The following is a 15,689-nucleotide window of genomic DNA, read 5'->3' on the forward strand; positions in this document are numbered from 1 at the left end:
TTGGGATTTCGTTTGTGCACCTCGAACGTTTTTTTAGGAAAGGGTCCAAAAAACTTAAAGGAGTTACAAGATATTTATGATCATTGTTCAGTAAACACTAGAAAGTAATCTAATTTTGCTCCTTGTGATAATGAATAAACCACATACGCTGGTTTAGAGGTTAGCTTGCAGAGGCTTATCAGACAGTGTCTATTTTAGCACGAGGTGTGTCATCTTTAAAGACGGAGGCCGTGTTCAGACAGAGCCAGTGGTCACACCGACTGTGATTTACGATTCTCTGATTGCCCCATTTAATTAAAGTAAATGGCAAAGCCAAAGCCGGGGCCAGATTGCCCTGATCTGATGAATTGGCCCCCCATTTTACCACCAAAAGCATGTAGGGTAAATAAACAGGGTAATTACAATGGTAAATGAAGCCTCTGTGAGCTAGCCGTGTGGGCTGTGGGCGGCTCACCCAGGATGTGCCGGAGAAGTGAACAACAGGCGTTCCCGTAACTTTCTTTTATCATCTCACCCCTGTCTCTAAAAGTCTGCCGCGCCAACGAAAACATTCTTGCAGTCGAACAAACACCTACCACGCGCACGCACTCTCACTATCATATCCAGTGACACACACACACACACACACACACACACAAACCGCAACTCTCCTCCCACCTCCATCCCGGTGCGTTCGTGTACAATTATAGTTACGGTGATCCACAGGTGTTGAATTCTTCTGGCAAGCCATAAAACATGATATGCATGATTTGTGCAGTCAGCCAGGTCTGTAATTTCATTCTCCTTTTCTTTCATTTTCCCTTCCTGGGCCACACGATCCATTTTCCTGCTTTATGAGAGTGCAGACACCCAGAGAGACTTTCAGGATGATTACATGCCCCGTGCCATGGGGGGTCTGAGGAGCCAACATGCCAGCCTAAGAGCCGTGTCAAACCTGGGTGAAAACATCCATTTGAATAAGGCTGGGGATATTTGAACTGCTCGAGGTGGGTTTCATTTATCCTCCCAGACATTAGCACGAGTGAAACTATCCGGAAAAGGCGTCTAACGCACGTCTAACGCACGTCGTGGATCTCCTTCGGTTTTCGCCCGCTCACATGGCCCCCCCGTGAGTGCCTGGCAGAATAAATCAAACGCACCTCACGTGGCTCGCGTATTTAAGGCGACATCCGCGCACGCGGCCCGGGCCTAGTGTCACAGTATGTGGGTTGGCCTGTTGGCAGAGAGCGGCGATGTCCTCCAGGGGAAACTAAACAAACTCTGTCTGCTACTTTCACTGCGTTGACTAAACGCGATCAGGGCGAGAGGTAGTTCCTGCACACACACACACACACACACACACACACACACACACACACACCGTGGATTATATTTTTACCATTGCACACCTACAGTATAAACGCCAAAGGAGGAAAACTATAAATTGAGTTTGTACATATTAAAACTGAGTCATTATTATAATCCAATCCAAGATTCACATAGGCGTGTTTCTAATATTACTCTGAGGTTTACCATGGCTCGCTGCTATCATAAACATAATTATAATATCTATGTAAATAATGGCTTCTCGTGGATTTAGAGTTAGTAAAAGAGTGTATAGGGATAAATGAATGCGAGATGCTAAGCAGGCCACAGAGCAGACTTTTTTTTGCATATGCGCACGTGTCGGTTGTTTCTGCAAACCTGTCAGCCAGAAGAACTCCTCCAGCTGCAACGCACAAGTAAATAATATTCATCCGTGAGCGGCCGCATTAATCCTGGCGCGTGATTGACATTTCATATCTGTGACAATACTCCAAATAATTAAAAACAGAAATCTTGAAAGGTAATAGCTTCTCAAATCCATTAAGTAGTTAAAGGTTATGAGGAGAGAGGAAAAAAAAAAAAGAAACACACACACACACACACACAGGATTATTGCTCACAGCCAAACTCCTAATTAAATGACACTACGTAATTTGTTTCTCAATCCCTTTCTCTTGGTAAGCACAGCGCAGGTTAAATGAATGGGCAATGAAACACGTGTGTCATTTACCGTCACTCTGAGGAGACAAAAAAACAATCTTTCTCCCCCCCCTCCTCCTCTATGTTCTGTCTGTATGTATTAGAGCAAGAGCGAGTATGCTAGATTGGATAAGCAGACACACAATTCCTGGCAAATTGTTTGCTTAATTACTTTTTCTTTCCTTTTCTTCTGAGCACACTTTGCAAAGAGGGATGCTTCCCCCTCCTGGCTGCTCGGAAGAAAGTCAAAGAGTCACTGGTCTCCTGTGGCTGCCTTCGGTGCCACCTACTCACTCTGTTATCGCCACTTGTTTATGACCTGTGTGCGGACAAATTAGTGTAATAAACCCTGTATGGGTTGGACGCAAGCGTCCTCCGAACAATTGCCAAAACACAACAAGTGCTGGGCGGACTTTTACTAATAAAGTTTGTGCTTCTAGTGCTGCTTCTGCGACTGCTTGACGTAAAAGACAGATTCCACTTGACTAAGGAGTTGAAATTTGCAAAAAATAGTCGCAGTGGCTTTGGCGGACAGCTGCCTCAAGGGGCAAGCTCCTGGCCTGGAGCTAATAATCTTGAAAATCTGTTTATCATTTATCTATCTTTCACCCCGTGTTTCATGTTTCTTCCCCCGTCTGCTGTCGAATAAATATAAAGAAACAGTGCACGTTCAAATCCTGACCCGTGGCAAAGACATTCCTTGTAATCTAAACCCCTATACACGCAAGGTTTAACAAGAAGGTGCCTTTCATAACCTGCGTTTTCCGGCATTTATGTGAAGTCCGAATCGATGAAACACACTCCAACGGGTCGGACATTTGTGGTCAAACTATGGTGCGTTAAGTTGCGAGGACTGAATTAACATCTGCGACGGGATCAAATAAAATCTACTCGACAATTCTCTTTCTATTTTAGAAAATATACTGAAAAATGAAACGCATTAATACGTATAAATCACACCTTGCTGAAGACAAGGTATACACAAAACATTATGTACACTGGTACAAACGGACTCATTCTACTGTAATAGTCCTGTACAAGTATGGACAGAAACTATTCAAGTGTATGATCATTTTTGAGGATGTAGTTTGTGGTTGTGGTTTGCTACCAGGTCACTGATTCATGTTTCTGTCAGAATAACAGAAACATGTGTCAGTGCAACACAATACAATAGAGCTATAAACCACATGAAAAAAATTAAACACAGTTGAATACCATAACATTCATGGAGCTGAAATTTCGCGCAGGTCTGTTAGGTTATAATGCATTCGTTTACGCTATCTGTACCTAATGAAGTGGCAAGTGAATGCATGTCAAACACATTGATGAATAAGAGTCCTAACCCATCATCAAAACTTTTTCGACAACTAAGACATAGAAACCAAATGAACCAGGGTTGATTTAGCTCCATTTCAATGCAAAGTATTTATAAAATGGATTTTCCTTCCCCGATAAGGGAAAGCTTATAAGCAGCTTCGGTTTTGGATTTAACTACAATGGACCGTGCGCTGAAAGTAAACTGACACTCGACCCTGAAGTGAAGTTACCCCTCTGAAGGTAAAGGCATATTAAATGGAGAATCTAAGAGGTCCGACCCGCCGTGCACCTCTTGCCCTCTGATGACAGGGAACAGATGAGCCGAATTTACGAAATGTCCGCAGCTACCGTGAACCAGCCTGGCCGGTCCGCCTCTGCTCTCTAGCAGGGAGGATAGAGGATGGAGCGGAGGGGGGAGGAGGGCCTGAGAGGGGGAGGGGGAGGAGGAGGAGGAGGAGGGAGAGGGAGAAGAAAAATGTAAGAGCAGCGAGCCTCGCAGATCAAAGAAAATAACATGGGAGAGGATATGAGTGCTTTGAGAAGTAATATAGCCGAGATAGCATCTGTTTTCCGTAGCATGCAGGAGGCTTGAGACAAGCCCAGGAAAAAGACAACGGAGAGTGAGTGCACTTTAGCCGAGGATAAGACCAAACACAAATGGGTTATTAAGAAGCCCTCAATGTAATATCTGGCTGACATTAAGTGTCTCTTTTGAAATGATCCACGGCTGGGGATAGCAGGGCTTTTTATGACGGCGAATAATAAATATTATGAGGGATTATTATAAGGCCGGGGTGTTTGTATGAGCGGATCTGTATTTTCTTTTACAGAAAAAGGAGATAATGTCATCACTCGTACGCTGCTGGAAAGTTTAATAAACCCCGGGAAGACCGTCTTTTTGTAACAGAGGACTCCAAAACAAACACTTTAGAGGCCTGTTAACGATTAAATGGGCATTATTAGCCTCAACACTAACTTTTTATCATGTGCTTTGCTGTTCTACCGTGGCGTTCGGCGCACTCTGAAGAGCTTCGATTATTCCCGTCGAGGAAAACAGATGCCGTGCTTCGAGGACGGACGTTGTCAGGCTAAAGAAACGGTAAAAATCTGTAATACAAACTCTGTCCGGGAGATCCAGTTGTCTAATTTCTATGGTTCATTAGGAATATTAAAACCACACACAGGTCACACTCCCATGTGAGCCTGATCGAATAATGTCCTTCCTGATCCATTCCGTAAGAGGCCATATTGGATCCAGATTTCACTGGTTCAAAAGTCATTTCATCCCCCCCTTCATTCTCCCCCCCCCATTCGTTCTCCCTCGGCTTTATTCCTCTCCGTCTCTCTCAAGCCCTCTCGCTGCCGGTTTTATTTATTGCAGGTCCAGTGGTGTGGTACAAAGCCATTACCCGCGCATATGTACCTTTTTGAATAATCAATAAATAATTATTTTATTATTTAATAGGATCGTATGGGAGAAGGAAATGGGTTTCATTACATAAATCCATCACGCGTGATGAATGGCTCCACTTGTAAAGTTGGACAGGGGAGAAGGGAAAGTGGTTGGACAGGCCCGCGCCCCGGCTGCCGCGCACGGCTCGACACTTTTCGCCGCGCGAGGTTGTAAATATGACATTTTTTTGTCTCTCTGGGACTGTCAATTGGAGTGCGTGGGGAATGAGGGAGAGGGGATTGTAAATTCAGGGAGATTAATTAACCTTTTGCATTTGCGATTCAGCCCTGCATCTTTTTTTTTCCCCCACCGCACGCCGTGACCCCTGCGAGCGGAGAGGTGAGGGACCTGGCCGCAGACGGCCCTGGGAGTCTCGACGGCTCATTCCAAATGAGTTATTAACAGAATTTTTTGAATAGATGGAAAAATTGTAGCCTGGCCATTTAGTGTCATAAAGGCTGGGCTGGCGAGGCAGCAGGGGCCTCCCAGGGACAGGAGGCAATACCATTACAATCAAATCTGAGATGGAAGAGGGATTGAGCTGTCCATTCTGAATTTTTATATTGTCGCAGGGCTGGGGAGGAAATAATGCCATCCTGGAGTGTATTAACCTCTGGCTGGGGAAAGAGGACAGAGAGAGAGAGAAAGAGAGAGAGAGAGAGAGAGAGAGAAGGCAGGCAAAGGGAGGGATTTAAGATTGGACAGTGGGGAGAAAGGAAGGCTGGAGGAGGGGAATGAAGGGGACATTAGAGAGTTTTGCGCCTTACACCGGGGAAGCCAAAGAGGGAGAGGCAGGGATATGAGATGGCCGAGAGACAGAGCCAGGACAGACAAGCCCGGGAAGGGAATAATGCAATAAGTGGAGGGAAGAGTGAATGAAACGTAACGGCGAGGATATTTCATCTGGACGCGGAAGCACGGTGAAGGGAGAGGAGAGTAGATGAGGAGGAGAAATGAGGGTAAAGGTGGAAAATTAGGGAGGTTTGGAAGGAATGTGGGAATGACAGGAAAGAAGTTGAGCCAGACAACAGAAACCAATCATACGAGTAGTGGCGCTGACCAGCGCTGTATATACTGCATAAGGCGACAATATGAGTATGATAATGAGAGTATTATTGTGTTGCACAGCTTGGATATTTCCCTCATTAACTGCCCCCTATGGCCCATTTACAGGAAGAACATGCTTTACTGAAGTTACAGTAGCAACAAGGCAATATAAAAATACCGGTAATAGATCTCTGCATTCAATATTTCACTCCAGTAAAAGTATGTAATCGGCAAAACACTTTTAAAAAGACTACAACTAAAAAAAAATTATTACTAATGCACTTACATTTCCATTTTCTCAAGTTGTAGCTATTTAATATAGAGGATAGTTTGTGCTGCAACGGTATAAACACTGTAAGAATGTTTTATGGTTCCTGCAATAAAGTGTCTTAGACTATCAATTACACGTGTCTTTAAAAAAAAATGTTTGTTTATTTTAAGGTATACGACACACAGACATAACATTATGACCACCTTCCTCATATTGTGTAGGTCTCCCTTGTGGCTCCAAAACAGTTGTGACTTATCACAGAATGAACACGGTCCTTCTGAGGGTGTCCTGTGGTGTCTGGCAACGGGATAATGTTATTGGGGGGATTTTTTGGGTCTTATGGGTTGAGGGGAGGGGTCTCCCCCTGTGGATCATCCCACAGATACTTGATCAGTTTGGGACCTAGTGAACACCTTGTGCTGTTTTTTTTTTTAGTTGTTCTTAAACATTTTGTGTGTGTGTGTGTGTGTGTGGGCCAGTCTGCATCCTGCTGGAAATGGCTGCTGCCATCAAGGAGTGTCATTGCTGTGGGGTGGGGTGGCCTGGTCTGGTCTAGGTGGTTCATGTCTAAGTAGCAAGTATGAGTCCGAAGGTTTCCCAGCAGAACATTGCTTTCTCACAAGATGGTCAGTGTTATTAACTTGTCAGTGGTTTTAATGTTTCTGTACCACGTGCTCTTTCTTCTTCTCCTCTCTTCTTTCAGTACTCTACACCTGCCTGTCTCTTCGCATTTCCGTGACTTGGGGAATCCTGCCACAACAGCAATTTGTGCCACTAAACCGGATACACCAGAGGGACTTGTATTTGTCAGAGGATGCAAATTGCAGCAGCCTAGTGGCAGCCTGGCAAACTCACCGTTCTGCCACTTCAGGATGGACTCTTCTGCACAGGTAAGGCGGCCTGTCCGGTTTAGTCTGACGCAAACGCAACGGCTAATTTGCCTTTTCTACCCCCTGTCTACAATAACATGTGACGCTGTAGTTTTACATAGCCACGGTCGAGTTTCTTCCTCGTGTGTTTTTACCTTTATCGATGTGAGGCGATTCACCTGCGTGGAGCGCGTGTCCCCGTCGACCAATTGCGTCACGGTTCAGAGGTCGAACCGGAGCGGAAGTTGTTGGCCGCTCCAGGACAGACGCCGCAGCGAATGCAGTTAGCTTCTAGCAGGCTACCTCGCCTCCCAGCGCCTCCCGTCTTTTTGTCACCTCAAGGTAACGACATGAAGAGGTGCGACTTGTAGCAAAGATGACGCTGGCGCACGGAGGAGAATGATTTCCCCCGCAACGCCTCTGGCAGAGAGGATAAGCACACGTAAAGAAACCCGGAAGTGTCGTTGAAGGTAACAGGCTTGCTACCGAGGCTAACTTGTTTGACTGAGAAAGCAATGCTAGGGACAAAACATACCGCCAGAAATGGTCCCCTGATGAGATTATATTGATTGTTGTGATTACGCCCGATGTTTAATATGTGACATTTGATCAGTCGGTAGCCTCGGTGTAGGTTGTTAGAGCCCGGTTGCTTCATAGCATAGCTAGCGTTACCAGCTATCATGCCTTTTTTTTGCAACACGTATAACACAGCCTTGGCATTTCATTCATAAATGCTGCAGACAATACAAAGGTACAGAGCGGAGGATGATTTAGAGAATATAATCAAGCGATCAGGGCCTTGCAGTAATATAATTTGTTCAGACTAAGGCTCGCTCGAAGGACACATCTGAAACTCATTTCCTTTTACATTTCTCTTAATAACAAGAGACAGTGTCATGGTTATCATACAAGATTCATACAACATGCAAAACATGAGGACAACAGCATTCATAATATTATGTTAGAATGAATGTTTGTCACATATCTTTTGGAGAACACATAGCACTGGCTGTACCTGCGTCCGACAAGCATCCCAGAACCTGCTTTGCAAAAAATCACTGGTATTTTTGGACAACAGATCTTTCTTTTTTTTGTGTAAGACGACCTGTGTTCTGGTATGTGGGCCAATAAATGTCACCTATGTTGAGTGTGAGCCTCTAGGTGCAAAAGGGTGGACTTACTTTAGGATACATTAAAAAAAAGTAAAAACAACCTTCAGCTGAATGTGGGTAAACCAAGAAACTGGTGGATTTATGCACACAGAAACGCACACCACACCCGCACCATTGAACATCGAGGGAGTGGACACAGATGTAACGAGCTCTTGACCACACTTTATTTAAAACAACAACAACAAAAAAGCATCTTTACACTTGTCTTAATTGTATAGTTTGAAAGACCTATCAGCCTGCTATCGGCCTACATTTCTGATCAACCAGTGCAGTGTAGTGTTTCTTTGAGCTGTGGAATACCACGGAGGAGGGGTGTCCTTAGGATCATTGCCTGAATCTGTTTTCTCTCGCAGCCTCCAGCAGCCACGGACAGGATGAGTGGCAAATATGGCCTGGTGGGCTACAACAGTTCCCGGAAGCACATTTCAATCTCCATCCCCTCGTCCACGGAGGTGATGTCACCCCACATAAAGTCTGTGGAGGAGCTGAGGGTTCTGGGGATCAACCTGAGCAGCTTCAGTGCTCCGACACAGTTCTTCATCTGCGTGGCCGGAGTGTTCGTCTTTTACCTTATCTACGGATACTTGCAGGTAACACCAGAGAAATTGCGCGCACTCAGACACACGTGTGGCAAAGCACCTTGAAATAATGTGTTATTTGTTAATGCTTGTCTTCCTTTGTTTGTCTCTCCACACAGGAGTTGATATTTTCCGTGGAGGGATTCAAACCTTTCGGTTGGTACCTCACTTTGGTCCAGTTCGGCTTCTATTCTCTGTTTGGACTTGTAGAGCTTCAGCTCACACAGGACAAACGCAGGAGGTACAGCTACAGATGATCTTGTGCTCCCACGTGACAGATTGACTCTTCCGTCACGTTTGAGCTTCATGTGTTTTCCTCTCCTCCAGGATTCCCGGAAAGACCTATATGATCATAGCTTTCCTAACTGTGGGCACTATGGGCCTTTCCAACACCTCTCTAGGCTACTTGAACTACCCCACGCAGGTCATCTTCAAGTGCTGTAAACTCATCCCAGTCATGATAGGAGGAGTGTTTATTCAAGGTCAGTTGTTCATCTGTTATGTACTTACATTTTTGTCACTACAGAATATCTACTTGCAGGTCGGCTCTGTGAGCGCCAGTGTCTCTGTAGACGTTTGTGAAATCGTTATGAAACAATTTGAACCGCGTTGGACTTCTTAGATTAAGTTGATTTTATGTTGTTTTTAACTCTTCATTTGACATTTCACGCCATTTAGATTTCCAATATAGAGAAGATAAATGCCTCTCCAAGCAATTGGATAGTCCTACAACCAATCAGAGTCATTTAGCTCAAGAGCCCTGAGATATGACCGTGTATGACTACATCACCGTTAATATTCTGTCTGCCATCCTTCAGTATTCATGCGTACTTGGTATCGATAAACACCCTTGGTCTGAAGTGGAACCGCCTTCAAAATGTCCATACCAGTTACCTCCCAGTGCTTCCTCTATAAAATGGGCGGGGCAAGTACGCGTGTAGGTGTCTGGGCTGTACTGGGTCGGATACGTACTTTGAATCGGGACGGTATCTGGGCAGTGACGTCCTGACACTGTGCATCAGTGTTGAGGCAATCTCTGTAATTCTGTGTCTTCCTCATAATAAAATAATTTACGTTGGTCTTTAAAGACATTTTATTGTTACTGTTGTTAAACCTTGATTTAGCTTAAACCCAAATCAACAGTTTGGATTGTGTGTAGACCAGGTTTTCTGTTTAATTGACCCAATAATAAACGTTTAATTGTGACTAATAGCTGTAGATAAACTGCAATTATAAAAGTGGATTTGACTCTGAAACAGTTTTTGTTCTTATCAAACATGAAACAGTTTAACGATAAGGTAGACTTTAGGAGCGGTACATTTTGGGCTTGGTTTCAGTCATCGCACGTTCCCTTTGAAGCGATGACCACCTTTCAACTTCCAGCACATCCTTTTTATCCACGTCTGTTGTTTCTGGTCGTCAGAGCCCGGGCCGGCTGCGCCTCGCAGTTTCTCCCCCTGCTCCTGCCTCCCTCTTTGTCCTTTCATCCTCACGTTGGCCTTCTCAAGGTTCCGTGTCCTGAACGTCAGACAAGTTTTGTGCATTTTCTCCCCCCCTCTCCTCTTTCCCGCGTCTTTCTGTGGACGGACGGATAGATGTGAGGACCGCGGTCCCTCAAGGGGTCGAGTGGAAAAACAGAATCCGTTCGCTTAGAATGCGAAGAGGAAAGAAAGTAGCTGAGAAAGGGGGGGGGGGTGGAGGGCGGGCGGGGTGCGGGCTCGTGTCTGATGAGGCCCTTCAAAGGCGAGTCAGGGAATCAAAGCCGACCACAGCCAACCTGATGCTACGTCCCCTTGTCAACCTGAAGGCATCCATCCGTCAGCCTGTTTTTGGAAGACTCCTTCATCCTTTTGTTTATTTCCTCCACTTTTTATTTTTCACACAGGTTTTTTTTTTTTTTTTTTTTTTTTTTTGCATTGTTACAACCTCAGAAACTTTGGATTGTGTGGAATAACCGTTGCAAAAACTTTCATCAGTTGCATTTCACAGCTGAGTCCAATGTCCGTGTCCTGTGTTTAATAAAGGTGGGTCATCCGTCAGAGAGATCTACGTCAGCTGTGCTTGAGGGACGTGACTCCTAGTGTCTCAGTTTGGTTTACTGCGTTTGTGTCTCTTAAAACGTTACAATTTCCTTATAGTCATTTCAGTTCGTCACTGATGTAGTTTCTGAAGCAGTTTCCTTATTTTTCGTTTGAGGCCAGTGTAAAATTCTGTCAATAGATTCTAAGGCGGTGGGAAGTAGGAGATCCATTCAGAGTGATCACTGCTGTGTGTTTGTGTTCCAGGTAAACGTTATAATGTGGCTGATGTGTCTGCTGCTGTCTGCATGAGTCTGGGACTCATCTGGTTTACCCTGGCTGACAGCAAGGTCGCACCCAACTTCAACGTCACAGGTAATTATTAAACAAACTTTACAGTTTTTTTTTTTGTTTTGTTTTTTTTTTTTACTGAAAGGCCCTAATACCGTGTTTGTCTGTAATATTATCCTTTTCAAGTACCTAAATTAATTTATAAATTGTTAGAATGTTTCTTCTGCATTTTGCTTATTATTTGCTGCAACTATGTATGCTTGTATAATAGCCTCATTTAAATTTTGATATATTTGCATTTTCTAGTATTTCTTGATGAACGTTTATTTTCCTTTACATATGCGAAATAAACTTTTCATTCATTCTTTTCATTCTTTTCATTCATTCACTATTGTGCAAATGCAGAGGTTTTGATGAGGTGTTGCTTCTGAACTGGACTTATTGCTGTTTGAGTCACTAATAATACTATAGATACACATAAATAAATGGTAATATTAGGACAGAACAGAGTGTCATTTATAAATGTACATTATCATTCTCCATTCAATTGTAAGCTATTCAAATAATACACAGGTTCAAGTATTATTATTTTTTAATTTCAATCTAAGCCTCTCTAAGCATCGCTCTTGCCTATCACAACATTGCATATTACACGCTGACCCTTTCAGATTCCCCTAATGACAAAACATTTCAATTTAAAGTTAAAACTGTCAATCTCTAATTTATTTTCTTTATCTGTCAATTATACAAATATTTATTTTCTTGACAGTTTTAACTTTAAACATAGCTAAATACTAACATGCTAACAGTACCTCTGCGGACCCCCTGTTGAAGACCTGTGCTCTAATACACTTTGTTTGCTCAGGTTCTCGTCCTAAATGTGTGTACTTTCTTGTTTGTGGCGGCACGCAGGCGTTCTCCTGATCTCCATGGCGCTGTGTGCGGACGCCGCCATTGGAAACGTGCAGGAGAAAGCCATGAAGCTCCACAACGGCTCCAACTCTGAAATGGTACACTGTCGATCTAAAGCACAGAAGAAGAACGTATGCATGTTAGGCGGCTGTGAGAAGTGTGTTCATTCTGTATGTGTGTGTTGCGTCGGCAGGTGCTGTACTCGTACTCTATTGGTTTTGTCTACATACTGACGGGCCTGCTCTGTGTGGGGGGCCTGGGACCAGCAGTGGCATTCTGCTCAGAGGTGACTATATTTATAATAGGAATATACACCCCTGATAACTGAAGTTGTTTACTGCACACATATCCTGCTTTATTTATTTATTTTATATATATTCAAATTAACCTCCTGAGACCTGAGCTGTTGTTTGCAATGCATTTTTCATTTCTCTAAGGTATTTGGTATTAGTAGGAACTAACAAGTATGGAAAATAAAGCATCATCTTTGAACACGAAGTAGTTTTTTGAAAAAAAAATATCATGTCCTCATATGTGGACATGGGGATTATTTCATTTTATACTACAATAAAGTCGCCACCGTGTAACAAAATATAAAACTGTTAATTTTAATACCTGAACATTGCTCTGCAAAGACAGAAATTATGAAATCTCAATGTCTTCAAATGAGTACTTGCTAAGTAGCGCTCATTAGTATTGACAGAATTAGACCAACTAGAAAAGTTAATGAGCAAACAAGTTTCAACAGTATAATTTGATGAGGTTTTGTACCTTGTCCACTTTTGTCCCATGATTGGCTGCAGAATGAAAAACTTAACGTCCCCCATATGTGGACACAGGGTCTCAGGAATGTGTCAGACTTCTGGTTTGTTATTCAGGCTGTATACATGACAATTTAATTTTACGCTTTATACGATTCTTTGATTGGACATTTTAACGTCAAGCTTGTTCATTGACTTGTTATCGTCTCCTCTCCTCCAGCATCCTGTGAAGACGTACGGTTATGCATTCTTCTTCTCTCTTACGGGTTATTTTGGGATCTCCTTTGTGCTGGCCTTAATCAAGCTCTTTGGTGCCCTCGTCGCAGTGACAGGTCAGAGTTTGTCAAACGTCTTCTGCATGATAATAGCGAATGTGGTCGTGTTCCTGAGGCAAAGGATTAACAGCATGTTAGCCACACAGCCAGCTCGAGGCCGATTACACGATATCAGTACAAGCGAGAACGTAGCCACCCAGAGTGGCTGCACTCTTTTCTCTGTGTATATGCAAATGTGTCCTGGGCTCCATTACATGACTACCTAGTCACTGGCAGCCTGAATTTGTATTTGTTTGTGCGCCATAGGCATCATGTGACTGCATAGGCTCTGTATAGATTTTACTTCCAATAGTCAAGCAGAAATGGTTTAGCTTGTGTGGAAATGCCAGGTGTGAACAGACATACTGTATTTGGAACTGTTCATTTTTTAAAAAAGTCACTTGTTCAACACATATCTTAATGCTACATGTGAACGGGATCATTAAATTTAATCCAGGAGAGAGAGTTACATGTTTAGATTTTGTTTCTGAAGATTTAACTGATGGCACCATGAGCATGTCGATTCTTTTGCAGTGACCACTGGAAGAAAGGCCATGACTATCATACTTTCCTTCATGTTCTTCACAAAACCATTCACTTTTCAGTAAGTACCGCCACCTTTTGACTTTACGCCGCTTCCTCCTTGTTTAAATCGAGCCTGTAGCGTGACCTCCGACCTCGCATTGGACTTGTAAAAGTTGATTTGGCTTCCCTGCCCCTGCGTTTTTTATGTCCGCAGTCCATGTTCGTGCTCTTTCTCCTCCTTCACTCTTCTGTCAAAAGGGGTCTCGTTTTCTGCTTACCTCTCCTCCCGTCCCTGACTTTCAACATGCGTGTTCTCGATGGGAAAAGAAAAAAAAAAAAAGGTTGCAGCCAAGTTCTTCATTCTCCCTCCAGCTGGTGTTTTGCCCTCCACCATGACTGAACTCTGAGTCCCGTTCAAGGATGCGATATAAAAAAAAGAATAAATAAACCAAAAAATTCTATAGTTAGTCTACATGTTGTCAGTAAATGGATGATTTAACTAAACAGCACATTTACAAATACTAACCTTATCTATCGCAATCTTATCAATAACATACAATGGTATGGTAGCACAGTAATGTTATTCCATCTCATTCATGATTAATTGGACAGTTTAAACCACAGTGAACTTCAGTTGAACTGTCAAGAGGAAACTAACGCTAACGGTGCCCTGTGGAGTTTACACAAGTTGTGCTCATTAAAACACATTGTGCGTCTCCTTGAGCTCTAGTAATTACACTTCTTTTCTCACCCATTTCTTTTCCGACTTTTCTTCAACCCCTACCACCACCAGTATAACAAAGGAACGGTGATGAAACTATAGATTGTCAACTGTGTGTGGTCATGCAAATGCACTAAAGAGCAACCCGAATCATGGTTGCAAACTCCACAGTTAACTCCATATTAGCGGCGATGATGTGCGTATCTAACCTTCCCCTCTCTCATTAGATACATCTGGGGCGGCCTCCTGGTGGTCTTCGGCATCTTCTTGAATGTTTACAGTAAAAACAAAGACAAAATGAAGCTTCCCTCCATCAAGGACCTCAGGAGCTGGCTGCTAACCGGAAAGAAAGTCAGATTCCTCTCACAGAACGTATAGGAGGCCCCCCACCTGTAAGTACAGCAGAACTTCTTCACGGGTGGACTTCTTCGGTCTGCCGCTTCAGGTGTAGAGCAGGCCCACATTTCTCAGGGGATATGCTGAAGCATGCGCCTGAGCTACAGGCCTCATCACCACCAACGTCGAGCCAAGGATGGGTATACAGGGTGTGACCTCTAAATCAGCCTTACAAAAACATTTGACGTGATTAAACTGTGGGTGAGGGAGTCGCTGTGTCCCATCTTTACCTACCAGCACACAGCTGGTTTACTGAAATTTCACCACCTGCAGCAAACTGAAGGAACTGTGACTACGTTTTTAAGGGGGAACAATGCCCCGCCGAATATTCCCAACGCGGAGTACAACACTGAGGACGCACACAAATCTCTAAAGGGAATCGGCTCCTTAGCTAACCAAATTGCGCAGTTTTGCACTGGTGGTCGCTCGAACACTTCAACCCCTCGAGTGGCTGGAACGAAAGAGAGACGGGAGACGTGTGTCACGTGAAATGCAACGATTGTCGCCAACCCCGAATTCATCAAAGAGAACATTCGTGCCTGCATGTGCCAGAAATATGGAAACTTTTACATAATCATCGTCTTTATAAAAGTGGCTTTCATAGTTCGTCGGTAATTCCTATCTAACTGTACCCTAATTCAAAATAAAATAAAGTGTGTGATCATGTGGTGAGATTTCGGGAGTCATTAGCTCCTCTGTACATCGACAACTGCCATAATTTGCTAACCATATGTTTGGGTGAAAGGGTACAACTCTTTTTACAATAAAGTATGTATTTAGTAATTGCGTCGTTTTGTGTTTGTGTGAGTGTGGTTTGTCAGACGGTCTTTACTCACTCTCCCCCTTGCGCCGCTCGAGAGGAGAGTTGAAATGTTGCCAAAATGTATGTGTGTGTTTATCCATCTAGTGGCCTTAGGCATGTTTGATTAGGAATCCTGAAAAAAAAAAAAAAGATAGCTCTGCTAGACAGAAAATAAACAGCAGTCTTCACTGTGCCTATCTCGTCCAATTCATTTGGATCCATCCTGTGTTTGCGTGAG

The 15,689-nt window shown here is 43.6% G+C and overlaps 1 protein-coding gene and 1 long non-coding RNA gene across 4 annotated transcripts in view; one reads left to right on the forward strand and one right to left on the reverse strand.

The window, feature by feature from the left end:
- The window catches only part of LOC124995882, a 33,014-nt gene extending 25,840 nt beyond the window's left edge, over positions 1 to 7,174 (reverse strand). Inside the window, exon 1 of one of the 2 annotated variants that reach the window (XR_007110769.1) lies at positions 7,117 to 7,174. This is a non-coding gene — a long non-coding RNA (uncharacterized LOC124995882). Of the gene's footprint in view, positions 1 to 6,947; positions 7,085 to 7,116 lie in introns of those variants that run through there. The other variant, XR_007110768.1, reaches the window with a different exon arrangement.
- On the forward strand, positions 6,831 to 15,432 carry slc35b3 (solute carrier family 35 member B3). Of its 2 annotated transcripts, none has more exons than XM_047568615.1 (10): positions 6,831 to 6,982; positions 8,487 to 8,723; positions 8,831 to 8,952; positions 9,039 to 9,193; positions 10,997 to 11,104; positions 11,933 to 12,030; positions 12,126 to 12,218; positions 12,914 to 13,025; positions 13,542 to 13,611; positions 14,481 to 15,432. In XM_047568615.1, the coding sequence occupies exons 1-10, from the start codon at positions 6,965 to 6,967 to the stop codon at positions 14,629 to 14,631; spliced, it is 1,164 nt and encodes a 387-aa protein (XP_047424571.1). In that variant the 5' UTR covers positions 6,831 to 6,964; the 3' UTR covers positions 14,632 to 15,432. The 2 variants fall into 2 exon arrangements, with proteins under 2 accessions (XP_047424571.1, XP_047424572.1); XM_047568616.1 differs by lacking the exon at positions 6,831 to 6,982 and adding an exon at positions 7,201 to 7,431.
- Positions 15,433 to 15,689: the final 257 nt, after the last annotated feature.

The sequence above is a fragment of the Mugil cephalus genome, chromosome 18 (assembly GCF_022458985.1).
Source record: "Mugil cephalus isolate CIBA_MC_2020 chromosome 18, CIBA_Mcephalus_1.1, whole genome shotgun sequence".
Classification (NCBI taxonomy): domain Eukaryota; kingdom Metazoa; phylum Chordata; class Actinopteri; order Mugiliformes; family Mugilidae; genus Mugil; species Mugil cephalus.